This window comes from Doryrhamphus excisus, linkage group LG19 (genome assembly GCF_037039965.1).
Source record: "Doryrhamphus excisus strain RoL-2023G ecotype Guam linkage group LG19, RoL_Dexc_Guam_v1.1, whole genome shotgun sequence".
NCBI classification, from domain to species: Eukaryota; Metazoa; Chordata; class Actinopteri; order Syngnathiformes; family Syngnathidae; genus Doryrhamphus; species Doryrhamphus excisus.
In genome coordinates, this window is record NC_136375.1 from 11,233,636 (window position 1) to 11,260,915 (window position 27,280).

At 43.7% G+C, this 27,280-nt stretch overlaps 4 protein-coding genes across 14 annotated transcripts in view; all 4 read right to left on the bottom strand.

The window, feature by feature from the left end:
- daam1b (dishevelled associated activator of morphogenesis 1b) overlaps positions 1–1,456 on the bottom strand; it is a 37,887-nt gene extending 36,431 nt beyond the window's left edge. For 5 of the 6 annotated variants that reach the window (XM_078798921.1, XM_078798919.1, XM_078798920.1 and 2 more), the window contains exon 1: positions 1,308–1,456. The gene's annotated coding sequence lies outside the window, so the exon portion shown is untranslated. The remainder of the gene's footprint in view (positions 1–1,307) is intronic. The other variant, XM_058056820.2, reaches the window with a different exon arrangement.
- Positions 1,457–1,799: 343 nt separating this feature from the next.
- Positions 1,800–19,708, bottom strand: ppp1r13bb (protein phosphatase 1, regulatory subunit 13Bb). 6 transcript variants are annotated; one of them, XM_058057163.2, is made up of 19 exons: positions 19,152–19,708; positions 18,810–18,929; positions 14,132–14,279; positions 13,177–13,296; positions 12,561–12,631; positions 10,035–10,136; positions 9,212–9,386; positions 8,940–9,139; positions 8,478–8,618; positions 8,092–8,284; positions 7,140–7,271; positions 6,106–6,236; positions 5,528–5,990; positions 4,447–5,231; positions 4,062–4,193; positions 3,856–3,989; positions 3,610–3,776; positions 3,056–3,255; positions 1,800–2,978 (listed from the first exon to the last, which is right to left on the bottom strand). In XM_058057163.2, exons 2-19 carry the CDS (start codon positions 18,816–18,818, stop codon positions 2,937–2,939), a joined length of 3,345 nt encoding a protein of 1,114 aa, XP_057913146.2. In that variant the 5' UTR covers positions 18,819–18,929; positions 19,152–19,708; the 3' UTR covers positions 1,800–2,936. The 6 variants fall into 6 exon arrangements, with proteins under 6 accessions (XP_057913146.2, XP_057913145.2, XP_057913148.2 ...); XM_058057162.2 differs by having other exon boundaries at positions 8,454–8,618; positions 19,152–19,707; XM_058057165.2 differs by lacking the exon at positions 7,140–7,271 and having other exon boundaries at positions 8,454–8,618; positions 19,152–19,704.
- Positions 19,709–20,229: 521 nt separating this feature from the next.
- eif2b2 (eukaryotic translation initiation factor 2B, subunit 2 beta) lies at positions 20,230–22,368 on the bottom strand. Its single transcript, XM_058057166.2, has 8 exons — positions 22,063–22,368; positions 21,814–21,934; positions 21,540–21,691; positions 21,314–21,477; positions 21,014–21,109; positions 20,808–20,945; positions 20,672–20,738; positions 20,230–20,596 (listed from the first exon to the last, which is right to left on the bottom strand). The coding sequence occupies exons 1-8, from the start codon at positions 22,232–22,234 to the stop codon at positions 20,439–20,441; spliced, it is 1,068 nt and encodes a 355-aa protein (XP_057913149.1). The 5' UTR covers positions 22,235–22,368; the 3' UTR covers positions 20,230–20,438.
- Positions 22,369–22,737: 369 nt separating this feature from the next.
- On the bottom strand, positions 22,738–26,426 carry tmed10 (transmembrane p24 trafficking protein 10). The gene is made up of 5 exons (XM_058056861.2): positions 26,127–26,426; positions 25,304–25,424; positions 25,089–25,162; positions 23,938–24,064; positions 22,738–23,852 (listed from the first exon to the last, which is right to left on the bottom strand). The coding sequence occupies exons 1-5, from the start codon at positions 26,409–26,411 to the stop codon at positions 23,731–23,733; spliced, it is 729 nt and encodes a 242-aa protein (XP_057912844.2). The 5' UTR covers positions 26,412–26,426; the 3' UTR covers positions 22,738–23,730.
- Positions 26,427–27,280: the final 854 nt, after the last annotated feature.

A 27,280-nucleotide genomic window follows, 5' to 3' on the forward strand; every position in this document is an offset into this window, starting at 1 on the left:
CCAGGCTGGACTGTAACTCCTGTCATTCATTACGCTTACAGCAAGGCTGTGTACATAGGTGTTACTGCTATTTTGATCACATAAAAAATGACTTTATTTAGCTAATGATAGAAACACCCTCCAGTATGATGCAGCCATTCCGTTTGGGATATTCAAGCCATTTTGGCTTTGCAGAATGAATAATTAATTTAATAGTTCATTTAGCCAGAGGGTATTCATTTTAAAAACATGTCAGTATTCTCATCTCTATTCGGACTATTGCCCTTCAATGTTGCATTTTCCGATTTGTCCACCAGATGTCACTAGATTTTCCCCGTCAAAGCATGCAGCAAATCACCTTTTGCCATTTTTTTGCAAGGCCGCATTGGTACTGAAATGATGTGGGGTCTGTTGATATGTGTTTGTTTCACCTCCAAAAACAAATCAAAGCTCAAGTTTGCCCTGAAAGTGCTGTGATTGGTCGGCTTTTAGTACATTGTGAATACAATTTGATCAGAAGGTGTCCAGCTTTGCTGGTATGCAGACCTTCAAAGGCATGCTTCAGCGTTGTCATGACACCATCCCTTCAAACAGCGACATGAGTACACGGAAGCATAAATCAACCTTTAGGGACTTGTTCAAACATTCAATATTTCTACTTTTACTATTTTGAGCGTTACTTTCATTATGTTTCATATTTAATTTTCTGTATACAATACGCAGTGGGCCAATACATATTGAGTCGTGAGCTGCAAATGGCCCCTGGGTCACATTTTGGACATCCCTTGGCTGAAGACAATTGTGCTATTAGCAGCTATGTCAACAATTTACATCATTATCAACAGGTGCATCCAAATGTAAAAACGCATTGCCTTCGGTCTCGGGCTGATACTGGCACTCGGGGGCATGATATCTGACAAACCTTGTGATAACCTATAAATATCAAACCAAAACACAGTACAAGTATTTGCACTGTTCTATTATTCGAATGGTATAAAAACAAATATGGCGGATGATGCATTTACTGTCAGTTATATTCTGTTAAGTAGCACTCTTTGAAGCTTCACTCCATGTCATGGAGGTTAGTTGCCTCCCACAGAGAAAACACATTTTATGAAACGAATTTAATGCAAATGTGAAGCATTTGTTTGGATTTTTGCTGAAAAAAACAAAGCTTGTGTCAATAAAAGAAGCTAGCTTCGGTGACAACTTGTATTGATTGTTGGCCACACCGGCGGCGACGTCACCGCCAAGCGACCAACTACTCTCTGGCTTCTCACGTCTTGTTCCCAACGGTGACAAGAAAGAAAATAAAGGTGTGTTCTTACCTGGTCCTGCTGGGCATTCTCTGTGTCGGGTTGGTAGAAGAAGTAAGACAGAAAAAGACAGGAACGGTGGCGCGACTGCAGTGCAGGCGGCAGCAGCGAGATGGTTTTAACTGACTGGCTGTAGGACGGAGTCGTGCGTGACGTCATCGCTCTACTCCAGTGCCAAGTGCGCATGCGCCACCAAGAGACCAATAAGACTACCCTGTGTACAACGCAGAGTGCAAAGATGTACACGCTTCTCAGATGCAGTTATTAGTTTAAGAATACAGTATAGAAATGTATATAGTGCAGTCATTCACTTAGCAATATTACTCATGTCATATGTATCTGGTGGTAGGTTTTTTAGAATTTATTATGTGTTTGTCTGGTACATAAATGCAGAATTTACAAAGCTTCCTGCACTTTTTAACAAACTATCCTTAAAGTTCAAGGAGACCCACATAAAATCATAACTTGCTTTGGCGACCCCAAGCGGCAGAAAAGTGAATTGCATTGTTTTGAGCCAAGTGCTTTTGAGTCATGCCAGAGCTTTAGGTTTTATTGTTCACATTTACAGATTTGTGTATGCGTGAATACAGCATTATAGAGAAATCCCACCTGTTCATACGGTGAACAAAACAACCTCTTCACACTATGTACAGCTTTAAGTGGGCCATTTGTTGCACTTTGCATCACTTATACTGACTCACTCCAGGTTGAAAACACACTGATGGACTGCAGATAATGTTGCATGTACAGTAATATACCTGCATGGGTTTGGTGAAAATGGGAAGGAAAGAAAAATTACGAGACAATGCCTTTAAAGTCTTAACTGTTCCACTCTGATGAAAAATAACTTGTACAGGATGGACATCAGCTGTGTTTGGTTTGTTGCTCCAGTGACATGAACATAAAAATAGGAACACTATAGTGGAACAGCGTCAGCAGCGCCATGTTGGTCCTGAGATTTAAAGGCTTCAAAGTCATAAAAACCAACTGGGTACTTATTATGTGAAGTAAACAAAAGCTTCACCTATTTAACTGTATGGGTTCATTTAAATAAAAATCAACACATTTCATTCCTATTCAAATCTCAAACTGTTTTAACTGGCCATTGAAATGACTTCAACATTAATTGTAGCAGCATTTTGAGAAAACTATGCTGGATGAAGAGAATCTTACAAGAATACTTATGAAATGCAACTTGGGACAGTCAGTCAAATCAATCTGTGCATGACATGCTCCCTGTTGTGATGTGCTGTCTAAAAAAAACTAAAGAGGGTTTTTCCTGCAGCGTATTTTCAAAAAAAGGATTACAAAAAAACTTTTGGTGGTTAAAATCAAACATTTGGGTTAATTCTTTCGGGCCAGCTTTAAATAATAATTAAAAAAAAACATAACCACAATTAAAAGAGCAACATGAAAGTGACCACGTGGGAAAAAATAGAAATACTGAAAAGCTTTTGTTGAAGTCATAGAGGTGTACTGTATACTGAGGGGACCAATGGGATGGAAGGATTTAAACTTTCCGCATTAAGAGTGCTTTTCCATCATGTAGGTGTGTAAATAAATAGAGTATGGCCGCCAGAAGACGAGACAGTTCTTGAGGCTCCATTTTTTGTTCTTTGCCGTAGGTTTTTTCTGGGGAGGCTACGCCAGGGAGCGCTGGCGAGGTTTGATCCGTGGGTAGAGCTGCAAAAAGATGACAAATGCTTTAAGAGACTATTTGAATGGGAATGTGACAAAGTTACTCAAGCGTTTCCGTATACCCCCAGGAGGTTCCGAGGCACGTAGCCCTCCGTGTCCTCCAACTGCGCCCACCACCACTCTGTCTCGCTGTCATCCTGACGCCGCAGGATGGTGATGGCGTCCCCCTCGCTGAAGGACAGCTCGTCCTGGTTCTGAGCTTCATAGTCCCACAAGGCGTACACCGTGCCCTTGTTCATGACGCCCAGCTTTTCCTGAACGCCTGCAAAAAGAAAGGGACAAAAACAAAGAGCAGTCAAAGATCACAGACAATTGTTTTTCAACTATTAACATCTTCTATAAGGATTTAGTTATTTATGTCAATGGATAGGGTTGTCATGAGACACTCAGTTCACAAGATGAGACGTTTATGAGATGAGACAAGATGTCGTATTAAGACAAGTACAGAGAAAAAATATGAATATGTTATGACAAAGATGTAATGCCAATATGATCTGATGCATAGTACACTCATTAAATAATCTGAGCACTCTTGAAAGTGAAAAAAAAGTTAACCACTAATAAGTTGATGTGATGAATCTGTATGTTTGCAAGGTGTGCTAATGCAGGCGTTTACCGTATAGGAACTGTGAGCACTGGATGTAGCCCTCTTCCATCTCCTCACACTTATCGGCGGCCGTCTCCACATCGCTAATGGTGCTGGCAAAGATGGCGGCGCCAGACTCTACTAGCAACTTGCAGAGGTGGACGCTGTTGCAAGAGGCGGCGCAGTGGAGCGGAGTCCTGATCGCACAAGGAGAGAAGGCTTAAGAGAAGGTGTAAAACAGACAAAAGGTAAACAAGTGTGGGTGTTTGGACAGACCATCCGTCGCTGTCCGCCGCATTAACGTTCACACCAAAATCCAGCAGGAATTTGACGATGTGGTGATGGCCGGCGCACACGGCGTTATGCAGCGGCGTGATGCCCTCGTCATTGGGCGTGCTGGGATTCTCCACCTGCAAAAGACAAAGCCCCCGGTTTAACGACGAATAGACACAATGTGAGCATGAATCGACACTTCAACACACCTCATAAATAATTCTCTGGACCAGGTCAAACTCTCCTTCCAGAGAGGCGTCCAGCAGGAGAGCCAGAGGGTTGAACTTCACCCTGAAGCCGTGACCTGTGCGCTCAGACTCTGGCTTCTTCAGGTTTGTGCGCTTCACAAAAGAAATGACACAATTCACTCACACATTTTAAAACTGCTAAAAACTGTATTTAGAAAGTCATAAACAGGTTTTCTGTGCTCTGCATACGCAAAGATTACATTTATTAAGATTGAATCCCATATCATGGAAATTCATTTATCGCGGTTAAGTCTGGGGTCTGGGGCCAATTACCCGTTACAAAGGAGGGCCGGCAGCTTGAAAATGAAAAAGTAAATGGCAGGAAAATGATTGACATAGCACTCACAGAGGGTTGCGTCATCACAGTGCCGCTCTCCTCCGGCGAGCTGACCTCCAGCACTGGGCTGGGCAACAAAACCTCAGAGCTTCCCACATTGTTGTTGTTGTCATCTTCGTCCTCCGCTCCCTCGGCGTCTGCGGAGTCGGCGAGCCCTTCTGGCGGCGGAGGCAGCGGCTGGTTGTCATTGGCGTCGCTAGATGGTGCCTCTGAGCACAGCTCTTCTGCTTCGGGTGGTGCCGGCGGCGGGGGGAGAGTGTCGGAGGGAAGGTTGCCATTGTCTGTGTCAGCTGCCGGGTCGCCGCCCAAATAGCCTGGAGGATTTGCAGGCTGGTAAAATGGAGTTCCACTCCCTGTGCCGTTACCACCCCCAGTTCCGACACTTCCTTCAATTCCTCCTGCGAGGGTGTTGAATCTTTGATAGAGCAGTTTCTGGATATTAGGTCCGCTTGGCCCCTCCGGTTCCGTGATTGAGCTGCGCTTCTTCAGGGGCCTCGGAGCGTTGGCCAGCTTTTTACGGAGCACCTCAAGGTCAGCATCACTTTGGTAGCGCAGTGGGGAGTGTACCATTGGTGTTAGCTTAGTTGGGCTGAGTGGTCGCGGGATGTTCTCCACGCTGGGAGGCGGTGCTGATGGCTCCATGTGGCGTAAGCCGTCGTGATCCTCTGCGTCACCATCTAGCATATCCTCGCCGCCAGGTGGACCTTGGAGCAACGGGAAGGATCCTCCGGGTGGGACGAAAGGTAGAGGTGAGGGGGGTGTTGAGCTCGACGGGAGGACGGGCTTCCCATATACTGGATAAAAATATAAGCTATGTTAGCACCCATGTAATTCCTTCCTATAGCTATACTGTCATTACGCTTCTTCTTCTTCATATGTTGGAATTCATGTTTCCCAAGTGTGGTAGCACTCATGCAGCTCATGACCTGACCACCACCATGCAGCACATTATCTTGCTACTCACTTGTATTACCACTTATTTAGACAAGAATGTGTGTTTAGCATTTAAGGTGTACATTTACTACTCTAAAGTATGTCCATTTTACTGTAATACAAATATTTGCTGAAGGACAGAGGATGAAGGTCTTACCTGCTTTGAGAGCAGGCTTGAGAGGCTGAGTCTTTGGTGCCGCCTGCTGAAGATACATGTGATAGATGGAGCTGGAGTTCATGGTCGCCGGGCCCTTTCTGGGCGACTGAGGCCGTGATCCTCTATCTGGGATGAAAGGACGCACCGCTACGGCAGGCGGGGGATCCAGGCGCTCGCTCATTCCAGGCGGGAAGAGTGGTGCATGAGGCTGGAAGGTGGGACTGGGTGGAACAGAGATCCGCTGCTGGATCTGCTGCGAGGATGACCCTGTGGAGGGGGCCACGCGGGGCCAGGCAAGGGCCGGGGGGTTCGGTAGCGGGCGAGGCGGCGGCAGCGGTGGTGGCGCATCCTTGCGGCGCTCCAGAGAGCTGGCTGAGTTGGCTGAAGTGAGGTGGGAGCCATAAGGTGGTGGCTGGGGTTTGGAAATAGAAGGGGATGACACTGTCTTTTTGGAATCGAGAACCTGGAAGAGCACAAAAACATAAACGGAAGAAAAAATATTCAACAATATCCAACAAAACTGGAAAAAAAACCTCAGTACTCCTTTAAGAGCATTAGAAGAAAGTACTGACACTGACCTTTTCCGCACTTGGAGCCGCAGGGGGCCCGGAAGGAGGGGTCTTAGCCTGCTGTGGATCTGAGTCTCTTCTCTCGGGAGGCTTTAAAGATGTGCCAGTCTTACCCGCAGGAGGCCAACCAGCTTCATTAGCTAAAGCACAACAAGCAGGCAGCAGTTAATTGCTGTGGAAAAACAGCAGCATCTGTAATGACCCAGTATGACCACTAGAGGTCAGTCAAACCTGTACACAGCCATTATTTTTATTTATGTAGTCGTTACATCCAAATGATATATTACAATTAATATATTAAAGACATATCATAGAAATGTCAGTGATAAATCAGAATATTAAGCGTGGATTAGCATTTTATATATATCATGTGTAAAAAAAACCCACTGATTTGTGTTCTGTTTATCTTCAATAAAGTACGTTTTCCTTGGAAAAAAATACATCATCTGGACACAACACTGCTAGATGACAGCATGGAACGATTAAAACTGTGCAACACCGACAAAAGATGAGTTGAAATAATATGATGGACCCACAAGGCTTATGATACATTTTTCCACAATTGTCGATTTAAAACAGTCCACATTAAATCAGAGCAATGTGGGCCCGAACAGATTATTTGGGGGGCTATTGTTAATAGAATAACACTTCACTATGAACAAGTCATGTCAAGTGTTTTTGCAACTAAAAGTGAATTTCGCAGATTGGTCGCGGTGAGAAAATGGTAAGCAGGTGAGGCTACAATATTGGAATAAAAATAAAACAACTGAGTGAGCCTAAAAAAATTCACAAAATGACAGCAACTATAAAGGAACATTTGTGCATCACAACGTTTCAAGATGGCAGCAGCATGCTACGTTGATGTTACTAATCACCAAGGAGTCATGACAACTAAAAAGGTCAATGGGGTGCTCCTTGCCAGAATCTTATAGTGGATTCCCAAAAAAAGGCATATGGGCAACAAGATTAGAGGAGTGAGTGGGAAAGCTGCAGGAAGTGCTGTGTTCTAAGCAAAAGACGGTGCCACTCCACTGTGCACTCACGAGACGTGCCATCAGAGCCAGTGGAGGAGGCTCCAGTGCCCGGGTGAGACTCTGGAAGGGGCGGGGGGAGCGGGTCCACGACGATGTCTAAATCAGACACCTTCCAGGGGCCCGGAGGCTTTCGCGCACCTTCTGTACCCCACCCCGCAAACCCAGCGAGACAGAAACATCACACACAGGAGACACATGAGAGGAGAGAAGAAAAGTGGAGGATGGGGGAGGAAAGTCACAGTGGAGACAACACAGTACACAGGAAGAGAGACAGGTTAGAGAGGAGGAAAGGGCAAAAATATGCAGAATTTCAAGTGCAGGTGGAAAAGTTCACCGGGAGGTCAGGTAGGAAGGAGAGAAAATCTGCTGTCACAAAGTTGTTCATGCAAGAGTTGTTAAATGCAATCATGGCGCGCAGCTTTTGCCACTCACTGGACACTTAATTAGGTACACCTACCCGCACACGCAAATGACACCTGAGATCTGGATACCCATTCCTGCCTGAGAGGTCATTTAACAATAATAGTGTCAATAAATCAGCATGCAATATAATGTATAATCAGATGTCCGTAATATTGTGAGGACCTTAATTATAAAATACATGTGTAACAAATGAAGTGTCCAGCAAGTCTGTAATATAATCATACTGTATATACACTCCTAATTAAAATGTTAAGACCAGTTGAAAAATTGAAAGAATGTACATTTTGCACTGTTGTGTCTTAAGTAGGTTCTTAGTAGAGTGAGCCAACACATATTTTGAGCGAGCAAGTTATTGTAAACAAGCATTAAACTGAAATAGTGCAAGAGTGTAAAATGTAAATTCTGGTCATTTTTTCAATTAGTGGTAAAATTTTGGTCTGGAGTGTATAACTACTACTACTACTACTACTACTACTACTACTACTACTACGTACTACACATCCAACCTGAAATGGGATTTTAAAAGAGGGAGACCAACCTGACTTGGTACGGCCCTGGTTGGCTTGGTTATTAACACCCAGAGTCTGTGGTTTCAGCGGTTCGGGTGGCATGGTGTAGCCTGCATCCTGTCGGGTCGGGACAGGGACTTGAATATACGGGCCCACGGCGGCCACGCGGCCCAGGGTCCCGGGCCCGGGCTGTGGGGAGGGCGGTCCATTGGCCCTGTTGAGCTGAAGGCAGAGGAATATTTGATATAAATCACACCTATGCCTAGAAAGGCATAACAATGAAGATGTCTGTGAGGTTTGGGGTGTTTTGAGTGTCTTCTTTAATAGAAATCCTGATCATAAATAAATTAGAGTCGTAGTGTTGAGATGTGTTGAGCGCTTCTAGTCTTACAGGGAGGTTCTCTTTTTGACGTGCCTCAGCTTTTTTCTTGTAGAGGCGCTCCCGCAGCTCACTGATGCGCTTGTCCATGAGCGTCACCTCCATGTTGCGCTTGTTAAGAAGCTCCTTCTGCTGCTGCAGTTTGCTGTTCTGCTCGTGGTTCAATTTGTTACGTATCTGAAATGGGCCGATGAATTACACATTTCAACAAGCATTTTTACGACAATACAATAGAAAGTGAACTTGCATATAATTGAGGGTAGTCCGTGCACAATTTGTATAGTAGTATGGATTTACTGTCCACATTTACTGAAAACTGTTGTTCATTGACAGGAAATCCAACAGGAACTACGACATGGTGCATGCTCATCCACTCACTTGGGAAACTGGGATGCATGGCAGTTTACCAACATGATAACAGGTCCTAACACACCTCTGAAATCTCTACTGGTTTGGATGCGGGACCCACCATCACCCCCTCAATGACAGGCGCAGTACCTGAAGCTCCTGGTAGAGCTTTCTGAGCTCCAGAGCTGCAGTGCCAGTCACTTGTCCGCCAAGTGTTGTCTGTATGCCGTTGAGCTTCCCCTTGCGTAGATCCTCCAGCTGCACGCTGAGCTGCTCCACTCTCAGCACGGCCGCCTGCAGCTCAGCTTGCTTCTCTTGGAACAGGCCGCTCACTTGCTCGATCTCTGCCGCTGGAGTATGCAGGGACAGCATCAACTCGGGTCTTCTGTTTTCATGTGCTCATATCACAAAGAGATACATACACAGGTTGCCATTGATGACCTTGCTGTAGTCCACCTGGCCCCTCATGGCACGGATCTTCTTGAGCTTCGCCTCCTGGCTCTCCACGCGCTCCTTCAGCCGCTGCAGCTTCTCGCTCTCCGTGGCCGTCTGCTGCTGACGTCGCTCCTGTTGCTTTAGGTAACGCAGTCGCTGCTCCTTCAGGCGAAAAGATGGGTCAATTCTATAATGTGTACCTCAACTTCAATACTGTAAAAGAGGGCAAATTTTAGTGTATGCACAAGTGTGAAGGCTGAGGAGAGGCGCTGTGGTCAAATGACTTCATCTCTCCATCCAACTGCTCCAGTTATCAGTGCTAAAATAGGAAGTGACAGGCGCAAGTTTCCAAATGACTGCAGGGCTTCCAATGGTCCCACTTTTCAGGCAGGCACTGAACCACGGGCTTCCTCTCGCGTGACAAGCACAGCCGTGATAACGTGTCAATGTACCGCAAAGGAGTTCAATAAAATCTAGGGTACTCATGGTCAATTTATAAGAAAATGTGGCTGCTTAAAATTCCACCTGCACTTAATGGCGAGGCTTTTTGCAGCAATGTCCGTGCATGCATCCCTTGAAAGGACAGCCAGGACAAAACCAGCCCCATGAGTCATACTGCACACCACCTCCTTTGTTAGATATTCTTTACCCAAGTTCTCACTAAAACAAAATGGTGGACCCCCCAAAAAAACTCCTGCAATACTTAAAAAACACAGCACTTTTTGGCATAGCAAAAAAAAAGAGAATTAGGACATAACATTTCAGGAGGATAACTCACACTAGGTATGATCAAGCATTTGCTGATCCTACCTTTGCGACAAGCATCTGCTGCTGAGCCTCGATCTGCTGCTGCTGCCGTGTGGCCATCTCCTGCAGCTCCGAGAGGGTGAGCTCCACGCGTTGATTCCCCACCTAAACACACACTTCAGTGTCTGAGGATTAAATGTGTAGGGTAGGGTAGGGGTACAATGCAGGCCACGGGACACACATTACGAAGCGACTCACTGAGTGTGTCGCTCGGAGGACTGGTTGCCATTTGAGCACATAACTTAGTCTTTAAATCGTGGGTGACTAAGACTTGAACTAACCGGACATGAGAAACTGATTGCTGACGTCATCTGTGGAGTAGCTTCTGTGTCTTGAAGCTAAGCAAAGCAGCTGAGACAGACATGTTATGGCTGAGATCGAGTCAAACAAAGGTTCTCCTCACGTTACGTGTGGCAGTGGTACGTTTTTGGCTTCTTTGTCTTCCTTCCCACTCCATGTGAAACAGTTTAAATTTTAAATAAGTAAATTGGAGAGGCTAACTAGTTAGTTCACACACAGCCACTGCATGTTGACACAAACATGCAGCTATTATAGAATATTATAGAAATATCAAAAACTATTAAGGTCAATTTTTCTCAAAAAGGACCATTTTTTTGTGTATTTCAATAATATTTTACATTGGCTTGTGAGGAATAAATATATTTTGCTTTGTTTTTTTCTTTTTTGTAATTTAAAACAAGACAATTGATAGTAACTTAATATTATTGTTGTTGGACTAAAATGTATTAAGTAATCAATATTAATAATAACACCATGATAATACTAGAGAACATACATTAAAAAAAACAATCCGTAATCCCTACTTGACATTTCAGTCATTTAAGACAAAAGAAGAGCAGTGAGGTAACTCAAGTGAAGCAGAGACAAGGGGAAAGCGGGGGAGGCTCACACAGCCACGCTCAAAAAGGCACTGAGGCGACACATGACGACGATTCCCTCGAGGGAGAAGCCGACACACACCCTCAAGACAGCAGGAGAGAGACTGGAGAATCATCCCAACACAAATGATGAGGGGAAGTCATTCCTCTGAGCGTACATCAGCTGCAGTGTGGCTAAGCAACACATCAAAAAGGGGCTATTAAGAAACACTGGCATTTATCTAACAAGCAATGCCGGGAAACAGTGTGACTGTATCCAATATATCAAATATCATTGTCATGCTCCCTTAGGCCACTTACGCTATTTACGAGACAGAGAATGGTTCGCTTTGCTTGGGGCAGACAATGACCTGAGAATTAGAGCTGAATCGTGAAGCAATGATCCTCTTAGGGGCTGTTATATCATCCCGCAGGCTGACTGATATAATCCTTTAAATCGAATATTCACAAGGAAACCTGCACACAGTTTAACCTCGCCACTTAGCGGGTCAAGCAAAGCTAGCTTACGGAGTTGTTGTCAGGAAGTGATTATGTTCATTTCTCAGAACAATCAAGCCAAAAGTTTTTAGTATGCTAACGTTGTTTTGAGTGCTCTTGTGCAAACACTGTTGGTCTGTACAGGGATGGAAGAGGAGTATGAACTCTATCGGTCCATCCTGCACAGTGTACAACTCGTCTCTTTAGCCCGGAGGATGAATTAGTTTCGATTCCTTGACCGCATCACTTTTCTATTGTGAAATCTGGGACAGATGGCCAGAGCGAGGAAGCAAGAGAAGACGCAGGCCCGGAGGCTACTTTTATCAGACACATCTACACACACACACACACGCACGCACACACACACACACACACGCATCTGAAAGTTGCAGCTCACGTCACATGCTTTTCCAACAAACCTTAGACATGATGGCTCCTGATGGGGAACGACCAACAGGGTTGGTAGTAACACCCAATTAAAGTAATATACCATAAAAGCTCTAATTACAGCCAGGGCGTTTATTGACCGAAACCGCAAAGAGGCCGGTGAGGAATACAGGTGATAATTGGAGAGAGGCAGTTATTTATAAAGTGTGAAAAGTCGTTATGTGTAACAACTTCATTCTTTAACTTTATAATGACTTGGATTGCATGAGATGGTGAAAAGGAAAACGCACCACCTGGTCATTAATTACCAAGTATACAGTAATCCCTCCTTTATCGTGGCTAACTGGTTCCAGACCCGACCGTGATTAGGGATTTAGACAGTAGGATTCCATATTTTCTAAATATGTTTTTAACACTATTAGAGGCTTCTAACAAACACCCCTATACTCACTTTTACACTCATATTACCCACTTCTGTAAACAGAGTAAATTAGCCTTTTAAGACTGGTGTGTGTTTCTATAAATGTGTCCCAAGGGGAGCTGAGTTTGAGATGAATTTGAAAAAAAAAACCACCACAAATTATGCTAATTAGAGACCATGCACTCGGAGACTATAGGACACCCCATGTTAAACTGAATGGAGGTTTATATGTAGCATTTGCCGTGCTACTTTTTCTATGAACACATCCTTTACATTCGTAAACATGCATTTGAACCTTGGTGATGTTGATTGTCAACAAGCGAGGGCAGGTTTCCAAAGTCTTACCCCGTTCTCATTGTGCTTTTCTCCGGCGTTGCCACTTCGCCGACTCGTCTGATCCTGAGACTGCTGACTCCCTGCGAGGACACAGTGGCCGTCAGTGGCAAGCCAGTTGGAAGGGAAGCAGGGTGATAGTCACATAGACTTTCACAGTCAACGAGCACTGTCAGGAAGAGTCGCTGATGAAATTGTACATGACAGAGGGACTCGGGAACAGGGACAAGCAATGCTGACTAAAGCCACCTAACTTTTTTTTTTATATATAAATACAGAGAAAAGCCTGACGTAAACACCACAATGTATTATTCAAAAAGTACACAGGCAAAGACAGAACACTGGCAGTAATTGTAGACTTGAACAAATATGTTTACTGACAGATGCTTCCACCACAGATCTGAACACCAACTAAGCTCATCTTTTTAACTCTGATGAATATTCATCAGTGTGATGATATTCAGGGAGCGAGCATGAATCGAGCTACCTAAGGATACACATGTACATGAAAAAGTCAACTGGAACTCCAAGCGAGAGAGAGGAAAAACGTGAGGAATTCCCTGACGACCCTCGAATACACGCGACACCGGAGGAAAGACACGCACGGAAAACTGTAGAAAAAGCTCACCCTGATCGCTGCTCTCAGTCGGAGAATCTTCGTGGCGGAGGAAGAACTTGACTTCCTGCTTCCGGGGCCCCCATTTCTGGAGATGCTCGTACATCATGTGCTCGAAAGGGATGGCTCGCTCTGCAGGAAAAGGATGCAGATGCAATTTCTATTTTCCTCACTCTTGAGGCGCTATAACACAGTAGAAGGTTCACCTCAGTTGTTTTACTAATCAGTGGTTTTATACCAAGTATCACCTAATATTTATTTATGGTAGTACTGCCTCTGCTTGTTTGCCTTCAAGGTTGGAACCTGTGGCTTGAGTTAGACATTAATAGCTGAGAAGAAGAAAATGTTATTTGAGATACATTTCGGAAAATCTTTTTAATACATTTGCATTGTACGATTATTTTATACATATATATATATTATGATCATATGGATTTTAAAAACAACTGCTAGGTCAGGGATGACCAAATTGAGGCCGAGGGGCTTGTGTTAAATTATATCGTTTAAAAAGAACTGTTTTGACTTGACTGCAGGATCTCATACCGGCCCATGCCTAATGTGGAGGACACTGACTGGGGCACATGAGAGACAAAGAGGTTTTAGGGAGGTTTTAGGAGCAGACATCTGCTTTTGTCAGGCACTGGCCCAACCCCGACTAAAGCCCTTGGCTGGGATGTTGCTTTCAACAGAGGAGTGGCCCCTCGGCAAAAGAAATGCTGATAAAACACGGTGTCAGTGCGTGGCGACGGAAGCGAATTGTTTGCATGGAATGTGTTGTGACGGTGCACTGTAATGGCACGTCATCTGGTCTTGACATCTAAGAGCAGTATTTCTTTTGAGGCATATTTTATTCAAAGATATTCGTGATAGCTTTTTAGCCAGGAAAGCTCAAGGCTACATGAGAGTCTTGTGCCCCCACTGGGGCGCAGACGTAGCTCTGCTGCAAATCAACTTTTTTTAGTCTTACCGTTGCCTCTCCAGACCTCGGCCAGGTGGCAGCCGCTCTCGCCAGGCTCCTTGCAGAACTCCACGACGTCGCGGCATGTGGTCTCGGGGGTGATGGGCACCTCCGTCATGGCCTGCTCCCCATCGCTGAGGTACACCGTTAGTATCATCTGATAAAAAGAAGATGGTAAATGAGGGTACGTCTTTATGTACTATAATGCAATATCTGTACTTTTAATGTACTTTTTTTCTTCCCAGCCATACTTCAACACTTTGCACAAGTTAGCTCCGCATGTCTGTGCATGCCACAAGCCTGTTCACTATAATTTAGGCTTCCCGCAGCCTTCAACATACACAGGTTGTAACCGAGATGTAAAGCACTGCAACACATGTCCCTGCATGCTTCTGCACTCGCGTATCAGCAGAGAGCGCACGCCCTTTTGGGACAACATTCAAGACATTCTTGTATCTACAGCTATTAGAGGATTCAAATGCACTTTGAACGTGCACGTAATCAGGCGCTGCAGCACAAGGTCATGAGGCAAAGTACAAGGGATTTAGAAAGTAAAGAAAACATGCGATAATCTGTGTGCATGAGTGTGCGGGGAGGAGGAGAGCCTCCCGCCTTCAGATCGCCCCTCAGATTTTCAACTGGGCTCATTTTCTACATTCACTCTGCATTGAAAATCCACCGGTGCGTAACGGAGTTTCTCGTCACACCATGATGCATTTGCAGCGCTCCCCGAGTACGTCACAGACAGAGTGAGAAGACAAATCAAAGCGACCTATAGATTTCTGCTCCAGGAATTCCTCAGAGTCAAAGTGAGTTATTGTTGACATTTTCCGCAGCTGGCAGGCTTTTGATCCGAAATGCTTGGATCTATAAGAAAGGCCAACAACTCAAGTATAGTAAACAGGGGACTTTGAAGATTTACTGATATGCAATCCTTAAAACTCCCTGAGGGACACAGAGTACACAAACGGTACAGAAACAACAAATAAGCCAGAAATAATCATTTTAACATAGATAAGACTCTTGCCCGTGGCTATCGCTATCTTACTGGTGCATGTAAATAACCACATGCATATAACATTACATAGGTAAATAGCTGTTTGCAAATAAAATATTTAAGTTTGCTAATGAAATATTCTAACCAAATAAAAAATAGAATTCGAGCAAAAGTGCAACAGCAGACAATTCCAATGGGAGGCCATGAAGAGATAATATGGTGCATGCCAGGACTCTGACTATTACTTGGCAACAAGCCACAAACACTAAATAAACAAACTAAGACCATAAATGATCAACGCTACCCTGTCATGAAAGATTAAGAGCAAAAGGACACCAGTGGTCCACCCGAGATACCGACCGCCCTCACTAAGTTGCGTCTGCCCGTGGTCTTGGCTCTTCTGAGCGCCCTCCTCTTCCTCCTGATCTCCCGCTTTGCCGGTCGGTGGTGCTCCTTGGCCCAGATGGGGCTCTCCTTGGACAGAGTGACCAGGCTACGCAACACGATGGCCACAAACCTCTTCATCCTGGACGCCTACAGCGGGAACGCTAAAGCCATGCCGAGCTCAAACTGACAGCGGGATGCTCTTGTTTGTGGAAAAGTGGCGCAGAGGAGACTTGGGAGGAAAATAACGTTGGCTTGTTGAGAGGGGATGGGAGGGGAGGGGGGTAGAGTGCTGGGAAGCGAGAGAGAGAGAGTCTCAGGGTGGTTGGATGTCGAGTCCAGTGCCAGGGACTTCCTGCCGTTTGGACTGACAAGTGGGGAGGACGGCTTGTGAGTAGAAAGAAGATGTGCGTATCTGTCGCCTTATTCGTGTTGCCATGGCGTTCTCATGTAAAATTGTAGAATGCGTCAGGAGGGAGGAAGATGCTTGGCAGACCTCATCCTTGTCATTCCTTGTCACCATTTCCGCAAGTAATGCACATGAGAGGACAGAAGAAGTCTCCAAACCGGGGTGAAGAATCGACGTAGTCAATACCATGAGGACATAACAGCTAATGTTAGCCATTAGCCGCTTCTGCTTGTGGCGGGGGGAGCCAACCTGGCAATTTTCCACCATCTGTGGCATAACAGAGGAGGGACGACACATGTGTGAAAGGGAATTTTTAAAGAGACTCCCTCCTCCTGGCCTATTGTGTTGAAAGTGATTGTTGCCTTCTGAGAAGAGTTGTCATCTAATTCTCTTCCAACAGCAGGATGCCCATCTCAGTCGAGTGGGTTCTGTGTGAAAGACTGTCCTGTCACTCACACACACCTGTGTGTGATTGTCTTTTTCCACAAATCGGTCTTGAAAAAACAGGGCTTGTCTTATGTACGGGTCAATATGATAAACTCTGAATCTACTATTACAGAGGACCCTTACCGTCTGTTTCCAGACCGCAAAAAGTGAATTTCCTAGTTAACGCAGAGGACTTGTTTAACACAATTAGAGCCCCCTCGACGTGAAATAACACCCCTATAGTCACCTTTACATTATGGTTTTACCCTATATAGTAGATATAATCGGAGTAAATAAGCAATTTAAGACATAAATAAAATACCAGCTTGTGTGTGTCACAGTAAATGTATCCTCTGGTTACCTTATTTGTGGGTGGACAGATGTGTAGAGGACAGGAAGTGCCGTTGGAGGTTCAGAGTTGAGTTTTACCTTGAGTGAGTTATGGTTACAGTACGGGAAATACGCATTAACAAGAAGTTCTAGTAGGATTTAAATTAATGCCCAAGGGAAAAACTTAATGAATAAAACTGACAGTAGTTAACGTCTTGCACTGTATGCCCTTTCAGAAAGTTAAATTGTTGCTTGAGAGGTTTTGTTTTTGTCTCTAGAACATTAGTTTACATGAATTTACATGATTTGTGCTGGGGGAAAATTATGCAGACTTTCCAATTAGTGATTAATTTCATCTTTTTCATGGCAAGCAGAAAAACTCGAAGATCCCACATCTAAAGACAGCAGGTGTCCCTTCGATGGAGAGATGACTAATGCTCTTTAGAGGTTGGCAGAGAGGAAGTCAAATGAATAATTCAAAGAAAAAAGAAGGCGGATCCAGCAGGCATGAACATTAAATATATCAAATTTGATGACACAGACGAGCATACTTGCACACATTTCACATTCAACACAAAACGCAGCGTCCCCCCCGCCGCCATGGCTGTAAATCACTTTGCAGCCAGCTTCCGCCACTGAGATTAACGCCACTTGACAATCTACTCAGCTCCCAAGTTGCCCTTCACAACAGAGCGTGGCTCCGCTCAGCCACTACGTGGATGTGTGCCCTCGCCTCATTGGCTGCTGGGATCACGCAGAAGAAGCCAGCGTCGTGCAATGCAGGCCTGGCTCTGCTATCTGCTCCACTGACTCTTTGACTCTGATAGCCTGGTGCTGCCACAGGGAGCAAACGTCCAGCAGAGACACACCGTGAAATAGTCCACCAGGAACCTGGATTTATAACTCAAGTCAAGAAAACACACTAAGACCTCACATTCACCAGTTTCAAACATTCATTTGACCACACTACCATAAATAACAATATGTTTCGAACTATTATATACGTACTTATATCAGTGTTGCATTGAGTAGAATAATGCCCCAATAACAAATGACTGCATGGCTTTTTGGTGACGCCTCCATGTGTCTCTCCTGGAAACGTCAAAAGGATTGACTCCACAAGAGTTTTGCTTTTTCTTTGGCTTATTGTGGAAGCGATGTCAACACAGAAAAAAAGGAAACTGTGATGACTACCAGAGAACAGGAAATGGAACTTATTGCGATGTAGGCATGCCATACAAACAGTGAAAACCACAGAACAGGATCCTGCAACTCGCGTCACAATATTTTCTTACAGGAAAACAAAGGAAAACGCAATCACTGGCCCAATCAGTGGCTCAAAAATGTCAATATCAATGTTTCAAAATGTGCTGGAATAGTGTTATGTGCTTACACATTAATTGGATAGATGCGAAATTCACACTAAATCCACACCAGGCAGCTAACGCCACTGCAGGCTACGCCGCAATGACAGTAATGCAGTAATTCCCTGCTTGACACAGTGGTTAACTTATTTTTACACTTGCATGAAAGCAAAAAAATGCTACCAAAAACAGTTACATGTTTGACCCTGGAACAGATTTACGGTTGACCATGATTCAAAGTGGAAGCGGATCGTGTACGGCCTAAAAGGTCAGACTGTACATGAAATCAAACAAAAACATAACCTTTAGCAGAGATAATAACAACAGTGAAACCTAAACCGCCCCAGTTACACCTGGAGGGGAGAGGGTAACAATGGAGGGCCGAACAAAGCACTGTCGAAAAAAGGGCTTCCATTCAGGTATTATGTTCTTTGCAAAAAACTAACAGCAGGGACAACAACACTATTGCCTTTGCCAAGCCATCACTAGAAATAATGACGTATAATCATGTCCAAATTAGCACTATTGTAACTTAAAATGTACAGACACAATTTATGAACTGTTTGACACTGAGGTTTACTTGAGCATTTTGTTAATTTATTCATTTGTTATTTTTATAATTCTATTTCCTATGTAATTACTTTATTTTTTTCAACACACCATCAGTGCATGAACAAACTTTAACGTGTTGAATAATGCAAATACCTTAATCTAACCAAAGAAAGAAACAAAAATACCATAATACCAGAAGACAGTAGTAGAAAGGGAATAACCTACCGGCATCATAATGACAGCTCCAAATTAGGCTGGCATCAGCAGTAAGCAAATCCTGGATGGAACCACTTTTTGCCTGAGATGAACTGTGGTTACACTGAACCAACTGGGCCTCAGTCCCCTCTGAAACACACACAAATACAAGACATTTCAATACTTTGTGATATTTTCGGACGAGAGACGCTATAATAAGAAAAAGATAGTGACGTAAACACAAGATTTAAATGGCTCAGGCGTGGCTGTGGACAGCTATGGTAGAGTTAACCCGACGTCCAGAAGCAATTAAAATAACGAATGAAATAACATGTTGGCATTTTCAGTGGATAACAGTGTTTTTTTACTTACCAATGTCAAAGTAGAGTCATTGTTTCCTGGGGTGACGAAATAAATGTTAAAAGGCTACACCAGCCGACTGTCATCCATCCATCAAGCAAGCAACCAAGCTAGCAAGCTAAACTAACTAGCGCCGTCGCGCGAAGATGTTAGCCGCTCTAGCTGCTTCCAGCTGCGGCAAAAACGAATGCGATGTTTCCGCTCTGGTGGACCGTGTAGCTCGGCGTCGGATAGATATCAACACCTGCCGTCGACGGGGGAGGCAAAATGTCACCAAATGTTGTCAAGAAACGTAGCGAACCATCGTTAGCAGGCTAGCCGAGTGCTAGTCCAGGCGAAATCGACGGTGGTTAGTGTTGTTGACTGTGGTGGGAGGGGCGGTGCTACGCAGCCCAGTGGCACGTCAACTTGGAATGTCAGGCATGTTAGAAAACACTTGTTGGTCCCTTTCATACATTCAAATATCCCTGTTTTTAAACCTTTTTCCAGAATAAGGGTAATGTGGGAAAATGTGATTTAGTTGTTAGAAGTCTTCCAAGTAGTGGTGGCTTTGGTGGCCATTATTGGACACATCCAAATTAATAGCATACTTTCAAAATTTTGTTCAAAATAATTAAAAACAATTAAATTCACAATTTACTCTCCTTAGCTACTTAATTACAAACACACTTGAAAATAACTTCTGATCATTTAACTCTGATCATCAGTCTTTGCTGTACGTTAATTGAACGTTGCACAACAGCACCTTCATCTGGACAACTCCTGCAACTACAGGCCTCTGAAAAACAAGAAAACTTCATCTGAGGTGTGAGTGTGAAGAATTAGTTCTGAAAAAAAATCAACTTTATGTTTTTCCAACAATTGGTGTGGATTTCTCCACGACTAATTAGATTTTCAAGGAGTTATATGTATTTTTTGTTTTGTGATGTAAGCATCACATCTTTGCATTTCTTACAAATAACATTATTTTAGTGAAATAATTGAATAATTATAAAATAAATTATAATTCTGATCTAAAATATCAAATAATTTAAGATTGGAATGAAGAGTAAAGACAACTTTTCCACACGGACGATGGGAACTTGAGTAAAGCATATAATGTTTGGGATGCAACTTTACATTTATATATCATTAAAGATAGAGATGTTTCATGCATGTATTTTAAGATGGCATTTTTTAATTTAAAAAAATATATTTGATTTGAGTGTCCAATCCGGTCAGACATTTAGCATGCCTTGCTAAATAAAACACACAACTAACAAGTATTTAATGTCTATGTATTCTTTTCATTTCCACCGTTTACAGTTCGTGATCTTCAGGGTGGTAGAGTTCGCTCATAAGTCTGTAGATGTAGGACGGTGCGTGTCCGCCAATGTTGGAGATGAAGAGCGTGATGAGCTCAGGCGGGACGTAGTCAAAGACGGGACAGTGCGCGTTCACCTTGGAGAGGATCTCTCCTGCAAGACGGATGCTTTATGGTGAGGCAGAACGTCAACGACTTGGATTTCGGAAAAGAAGGCGGAGCGTTTTACCTTCAGTGAATGGAAGCACCTCGTGAGGAGAGACAAACTTATGAAAGGTGTCCTCCTCATTTGGAAACTGAGACAAAATGGCTGATTAGTATTGTTCTGAACATTGAAATCGTGTGAAATGATGGTGTCTTCCTACCTGAGGCGAGAGCTTGAACATTGGAGCGCAAACAATGAGCGGCGTGGAATGGTGCTTGGCAGCCAGGGCAAGAGTGTGCGTCCCGTTGACGGCCCTCAGGCCTCCGTTGGCAAGAACTGTCTGCGTCCCGATGATCACCTGACACAAAAGAGACACACGAGTTATCCTCCTGGCTCCGACGTCGCTGTCCTGTTGTGTTTCGTTACCTTATTCACACGAGACATGACCGCAAATATGGCGGCATCTGCGATTACCGTCGTCTCGATGCCAGCTTTTGAGAGACTGGTCGCCATCTCGTGTCCCTGGTGAACACACAATACATGATTGTATTCGACTCATGCCACTTTTGTCATACACCAGTCAGTCTCACTGCCTTAAAAGCTGTGCTGGGTGTTGAGTTGAAGGTCCAGGCTTGAAAATCAGCACCAGAAAATGTGCGTTTGGTTTGGCTTGGTTTCCAATCAGGATGGTTTTATATTCATGTCCATATAGCAAGGGAATCTTACCTGACAAAAAGGTGCACACTCGGCAACGATGACGTGGAACTTGCGCTTGCGAGCGGCATCTTCCAGGAAGGCCTCCACGGTGCGAGAGCGTCCGATGGTCATAATGACCTCGTTGGAGTGGATGTGCTCCAGAGCCTGCATGGCGATGTTGTCGGTGGTTCCCTCTGGAGTATGTGATATTGTTAAAAAGTTGGATGTTGCCGAGGAGGAAGGAGAAAGCACTCACCAAGCTCTGTCAGCAACTCGTTGATGGCTTCGATGACGTTAGCTTTCAGAGGAGCAAAATGCTGCCTGAAGTTCTCCTCGCTGAGACCCCCAGATGTCAGCAGCTTGTGGAGGGATTCCTGCTGGTCCGTCTCCTCGCTGCTCCCTCGAGACCTGCAACAGAAAAAGAAAACAATGGGTCATAGCGAAAACAACTCATTAGCACTTTTAAACTGTTTACATTCCATCATTTTACACAACTTCCAACTAAAGTACAATGACTTTAAAGCAGTCACCTTGCATACTCCTCTCGGATTATCTTCAGCACACGTCTGATCATGTTCCCAACGGTGGTCTCTGACGGTTGGGCAGCAGCCATTCTCCTCCCCTCCTTCCGGATTATTTCCATTAGATCACCTGAATTATTATGAATTATATGTTCTTACTTGATTTATATTAAGTACGTTATACATTTTCCAATTATACAATACATATACGTAGGCGCTAACAAACGTATAAAGACATATATTTATATGTGACAGGACCTGCGCTGCTCCACCGAGCCTGGGATGTAATTCTTCGGAGCAGGGATGTCGTTTCCCGGGCTGTCTCCGCCGAGCCCCGCAGAGGTCCTATCCCGCTGCCCCCTCGCTTTAGGTCGGACAAAAAAGCCTCGACTCTCTCCGTCAGGTCCGTTTCTCTATCGCCCCCGGGCATTGTTATAATAAATATGACGTGTAGCACCACAATAAACAAGTGAAGTTCACTCGTGTGTGTCTAGTTTAGCGATAAGACAGCCAACAGAAAGTGGCTGACAAGTACATCCGGGTTACAGTGACTATAACTGCATCTGATTGGCTAAAGTGTCACTAATGGTTGCGTCATCCTTTCAGACAGGAAGTAAACGCTTTGGTTTAATCGAACTATGTTGTCAGAAACAATATACAATTTGGACGATTTATTCTGTTGTGATTACAAATCTTGCCTTTTACGGCAAGCAATCCATCACGGTATAATTAAACCACACAATTGTTTTTTGTGTCGAAGACAAAAAAAATAGCATCAACATAATTCTTTAAAACTACAGAAAAAACTGTACAGAAAATTGTACAATATACACTAGTATTCCTGTGTCATGGACACCATATTTAATGTTTCCGTAGATCATTTTCTGTATAATACCTATATATAATAATTTTGACACAGTTGTCACCATAATGTAAATCCATCCAATATTTTATTGAATAAAAGCCCAACACAACTTTACAAAATTTGTCAACAAAATAAAAAATGATTGTGCACAATGCACAGGTTCACTGTTAAAACGATAACTACGAGTAGAATCTTAATTTTTTTTTTGCCTGCTTCTTTGCCGATTTCCATGTAACCAAGCCTCCGAAGTACTCCTGAAGCGAGAGAAAAGAAACCAATACATTGGATGGATCTGCAAGTACTGCGGTCGGGAAGAGATTTCCTTTACCAGTGTTTAAATAAAACATTTAGATCGGTCGGTCAACTTTGTATAGCTGTTAAATACAAACAGATGACTTGATGAATTAATTACTCAAGGGGTGTTTGGAAAACAGAAAATTTACCTACATGAGCTGTGACCTAATTCATAAAAAAAAGGTGTAGATGTGACAAGGGGTCAGTTACAGTATGAAAAAAAAAAGTGACACGCGGCTACATAATATGTACGCAAATGCAAAAATGACACGACCTATCACAGAAGTATAGTGGTTGCCAATGTTCTCAAAGAAGTAACAAACCACAAGTTCATATAGCCTTCACTTGATAAAAAGGGGCACCAGGGAACTGGCAAACAAAGTGTTTATAAACAGGAGGGCGAATGACATTCTCATGGCACATCCATTCAACGGGAGTTTGCAAACAAACATGACAGAAGGAGCAAGTTCTGACTGGGGAAGCTGGAACATTCAAAAGAGTGCAGACGGAAAGGTGACGTACTATGATGCGTCTCACAGTACATTCGTCCCCACACAGCGCTTCTCTCGTGTTTCAAACCACAAAACAAGCAGGCCGATCTTTGTGTGTGTGTGTCTCCTCCCCACAACTGGACAACCACTTGAAAAAATACAATTTGAACCCCCTGCTAAAACCTGCCGTCCAAAGCAGAATGGATGTTGGCCGAGCCCTCCCCCCAAAAAACAAACCAAAAACAAAAAAAAGGAGCTGGAGCATGATGATGATCTCTACTCGATCAGCTTCTTTGCCTTGAAGAAGCGGCGCAGGTAGAAGACCTGCCACGTGGCCAGCCCGATGAGGCAGCACATGGAGAAGATGCTGAAGTACAGCACGCGTGTGTTGGTGGACTCTAAAAGGGGGACAACATTGGGATAATGTGTTAGATTTTTCAACGATGGCCATACTTTATAAAGCTATGATGACTTTAAGCTCACCATTGGTGTCCCTCATCTCTTCCTCTCTTTTCTTCATGTAAGCAAAGTCATTGACGATGGACTCGGACAGGTCCTCTAGTCTCCTCAACTCCACCTCCAGAGGCTTCAGCTTCTCCACCTTGGCAATCTGAGGGAACAGAAAATACTAAGCAACACTTACACGCATTTTGAGTGCATAAGTGCACTCACATCGAGTAGTTCTACCAAGTGCAGTGCTCTGTCAAGACTCGACAGACACCAGTCAAAGAACTTGCAGAAATGCAAAAATGTAGCGGTCAGTACACAGTTTGACCAGCAGGTGCCAGGCTTACACTTTCCAATGCAACGACACACATCCATGTAAATAAATGTCAAGGTTATATTTAAACCTGATGCATTTTAATTCCAAGGAAACAATAGAATTCCTAATCTGGGTCTTGATCTGAAAAGGTCAACACTATGTGTTGAAATGTCATTGGGGGTATTTGATGGCCTGTAGCGGGCATTTCCAATCTTTTCCCAGAAACCTCTAATCCTGTAACGCTGATGCTAGTCTCCAAAGTACAACATCAAATGCTGGATAGTTCATTTAAAAACCAAACACATAAGGTCAATTTTGACCTCAACGTGTGCAATTTGATGTAGTCATTTACTAAATTGTTTATCAAAAATAATTTTTAATGATTGTTTCAGGTTTTCCTTGGCCAAACCCACTATAATTGGTGATAAATGGCCCTCATTGATTGGTTAAAAGAAAGCCACTAATGGCTCCCTGAATGGGTCACTTCAACTTCTTCCGCAGCAGAGACGCCCACACAAAGCTCTCACTGCAAACCCACACAAATATTGCGAACACTTGCCGAGAACAGGCGCAAGTCATGTTGATGCGCCATGTGTGGGAAAGGGTGGGGGCCGTTCTCAGCGTTATCACTGTGGGTGTACTTATCAAGTGTTACGTGAGAAAGTGTTTTGTGGCTAAAATAAAAGCTGCAACATCAGCATTGTACCAAACATTGTAATGGATCAGAGATTTATGGGGGTGACATTCCATAAATGGTGGAAAAAAATAATGATGCACTGAAAAAAAGCCAGAAATAATATGCCTCTCACAGTAAGTGAGTGACCATGTAGCTCTGCAAGTGTGTATTTTCAAACCCAGCGAGAACCCTTACCTCTTCGTAATTTTTGGCCTCCACACCATGCTTCATGTCCAGGTTGACCAACTGGTCTGGCACCCTCCCAGTTCCTGTTTAAGAGCAATAAAGATTTTAATGGCTACCTGTTTCTACAATTGTTACCTTGTACAGGAATAAGGCAAAGTGGTCTTTCAAGATACCAGAGAGGCAGTGGAAAATCACAGGGCACTTCACCATCTCTGGACACTTACCCATGGGGGACTTGCTCTCAAAGCACACCTCAAACATGTCGTAGTCCTCTGTGGTGAATGCAAACTTCCCTTTGGTAGCATCTTCCTTGGAGTAGAGAGTGTGGCTCGAGGAATCTGTGATCTACAACATCAAAACAAAAGAAAAATGTTACATAAGAGCATAAAGTGCAGTATAAAATGGGAAAACGTCTAACTAAATGTATTCTTTAACGACATTTGACTACCTGACAGTTAATGTATGCCACATATGGTAGTATCAATGAATACCTGTATGTGCATACAACTACAAAAACTGTTCTATTTTTAGTTTGTACAGTATATGAGAGTATGTCGTTAATAATAATGCAGCAATATAACTTTACTACATAGCTCATAAAGAGAGGTGCTGTCTTCATGTTGACGTGTAATTAGCTAGGTGGCTAACGTGCTAATGTCACTAGCTAGTTAGCTAGCAGCTGCCATTTGAGTGGCTCATAAGACTGACGTGTACACAGCCCAAGAAATGGATTTGACATTGTTTCACTTTCAATAACAGATCCAACAAAGTGTCCACACTGTATATGCATAAAGGGAGCAAACGTATGGAATATGCTGTAAAGTGTAAAGTTGCGGTTTACGCCAGTTAGCTAATACTTATTATCGTATTAAACCAGGAAGTCGTAGTTGGGGCCCGAGTTAGCCACATGCTAGCCTCACTGTGTCGGTGGTCTTCTCCCCTTTAGTTTCACAATACTGTCTATTATGGTGTATTAGAATACTAAAGTCCGGGGGCCCAGTTTGTCTGGGTTGATTTGTAGCTACTAGCGGCGGCTCTTTCTCTCACCTTCAGGTTCGTTTTGGTGTTCGCCTGTTCGCTTATTTCATACTCCCCCGTGACGAGCACGTCTTTGTGGATCTCTTCCCGTAAACACTTCCTCGAGTTGACCGGTAAAAAGAAAGAGATGGAAAACGCCGATTCAATGAGAACCGGTAACAGCAATAGCGCCGCCAGCCTAGCCATGGCTACTCTCTCGCTTTGCCTCTCAGCCAACCAGTCTGTGCCAGCGAGCCAGCTTAACAACGTCTTCTTCTGTACTGGAAACAGCTTTGTTACTGGCTGCAGCGCCATCTCTGGCTTGGATAAGAAATTGCACTCATAGGTCACATTTGGCCACATTGCATTTTTTATATTTGCCATATTTTTGCCTCATGCAACCTTAAGAGATTATGGGGACATTTTTCCACGTGTCATGCAGCAACATTTCTCACTTTTTACTGTTTTTATGAAATAAAGTGTGTGTGTTGGGATTGTTTATATGTAAAAAATACATATATTTGAGTGGCATTGTGTAAACATACTGGGTATTAACAGAAAAAGTCGCATTGTAACAATAATTTTAAATAATATAACAAGAATAAGTAAATATTAATGTAATTAAATGTTATTGTCGTAATAGTCTGAGAAACAAAGCAAAACTAAATAAAGTTTGAGGGATAAATGTTATAATATTATGGGAATAAAACTATCATATAGGAGAGGATATATTAAGATTAAAGAAAGTTGAAAACACAAAAATGATAGGCTTTTCAACAATACCACAAAGCTGAGATGCAGCTCCTTCCTGAAATATACAGAACTTGTCAGCATTTTACTAAATATCGCCTGAACACTCGTCATAGAGCTTGGTACCTGGAGTTTATTAGGTCAGTGAGGTCCTGCATGTGTGGCAGACTATAAAAGTCAGTTAAATATTAACTTGATATGGGTCACATTCGCCAAATGATTCAAGATGAATTGCAGCAACGAGCGGCACCGTTTCCACCCTTACAAACGAATGTCAGTCATTTCCATCACATTGATATGTCCTACAGTGCGTGATAGCGGTGGTCGCTGTTCAATGCTGCTGCGACTCAAGGATTAGGCAATTACATAAAAACTGTCCAGTTTCCAGGGAGACATCCTTGTCCCTGCTCCCACGGAACGAGGCGGGGGCACGC

Excerpts from the sequence above, each read along its gene's own strand:
- ppp1r13bb (XM_058057159.2), bottom strand. The coding sequence starts at position 15,644 with ATGAAGAGGTTTGTGGCCATCGTGTTGCGTAGCCTGGTCACTCTGTCC. Across the intron at positions 7,272-8,091 it reads CCAGGGCCGTACCAAGTCAG|AAGGTGCGCGAAAGCCTCCG; the intron begins GTTGGTCTCCCT and ends GGTGGGGTACAG. Across the intron at positions 2,979-3,055 it reads TGCCTCGGAACCTCCTGGGG|CTCTACCCACGGATCAAACC; the intron begins GTATACGGAAAC and ends ATCTTTTTGCAG.
- eif2b2 (XM_058057166.2), bottom strand. The coding sequence starts at position 22,234 with ATGCCCGGGGGCGATAGAGAAACGGACCTGACGGAGAGAGTCGAGGCT. Across the intron at positions 21,692-21,813 it reads ATCCGAGAGGAGTATGCAAG|GTCTCGAGGGAGCAGCGAGG; the intron begins GTGACTGCTTTA and ends TTTCTGTTGCAG. Across the intron at positions 20,739-20,807 it reads TGTTCAAGCTCTCGCCTCAG|TTTCCAAATGAGGAGGACAC; the intron begins GTAGGAAGACAC and ends ATTTTGTCTCAG.
- tmed10 (XM_058056861.2), bottom strand. The coding sequence starts at position 26,411 with ATGGCGCTGCAGCCAGTAACAAAGCTGTTTCCAGTACAGAAGAAGACG. Across the intron at positions 25,163-25,303 it reads TGAGAGCAAGTCCCCCATGG|GAACTGGGAGGGTGCCAGAC; the intron begins GTAAGTGTCCAG and ends GCTCTTAAACAG. Across the intron at positions 23,853-23,937 it reads AGAGATGAGGGACACCAATG|AGTCCACCAACACACGCGTG; the intron begins GTGAGCTTAAAG and ends TCCCCCTTTTAG.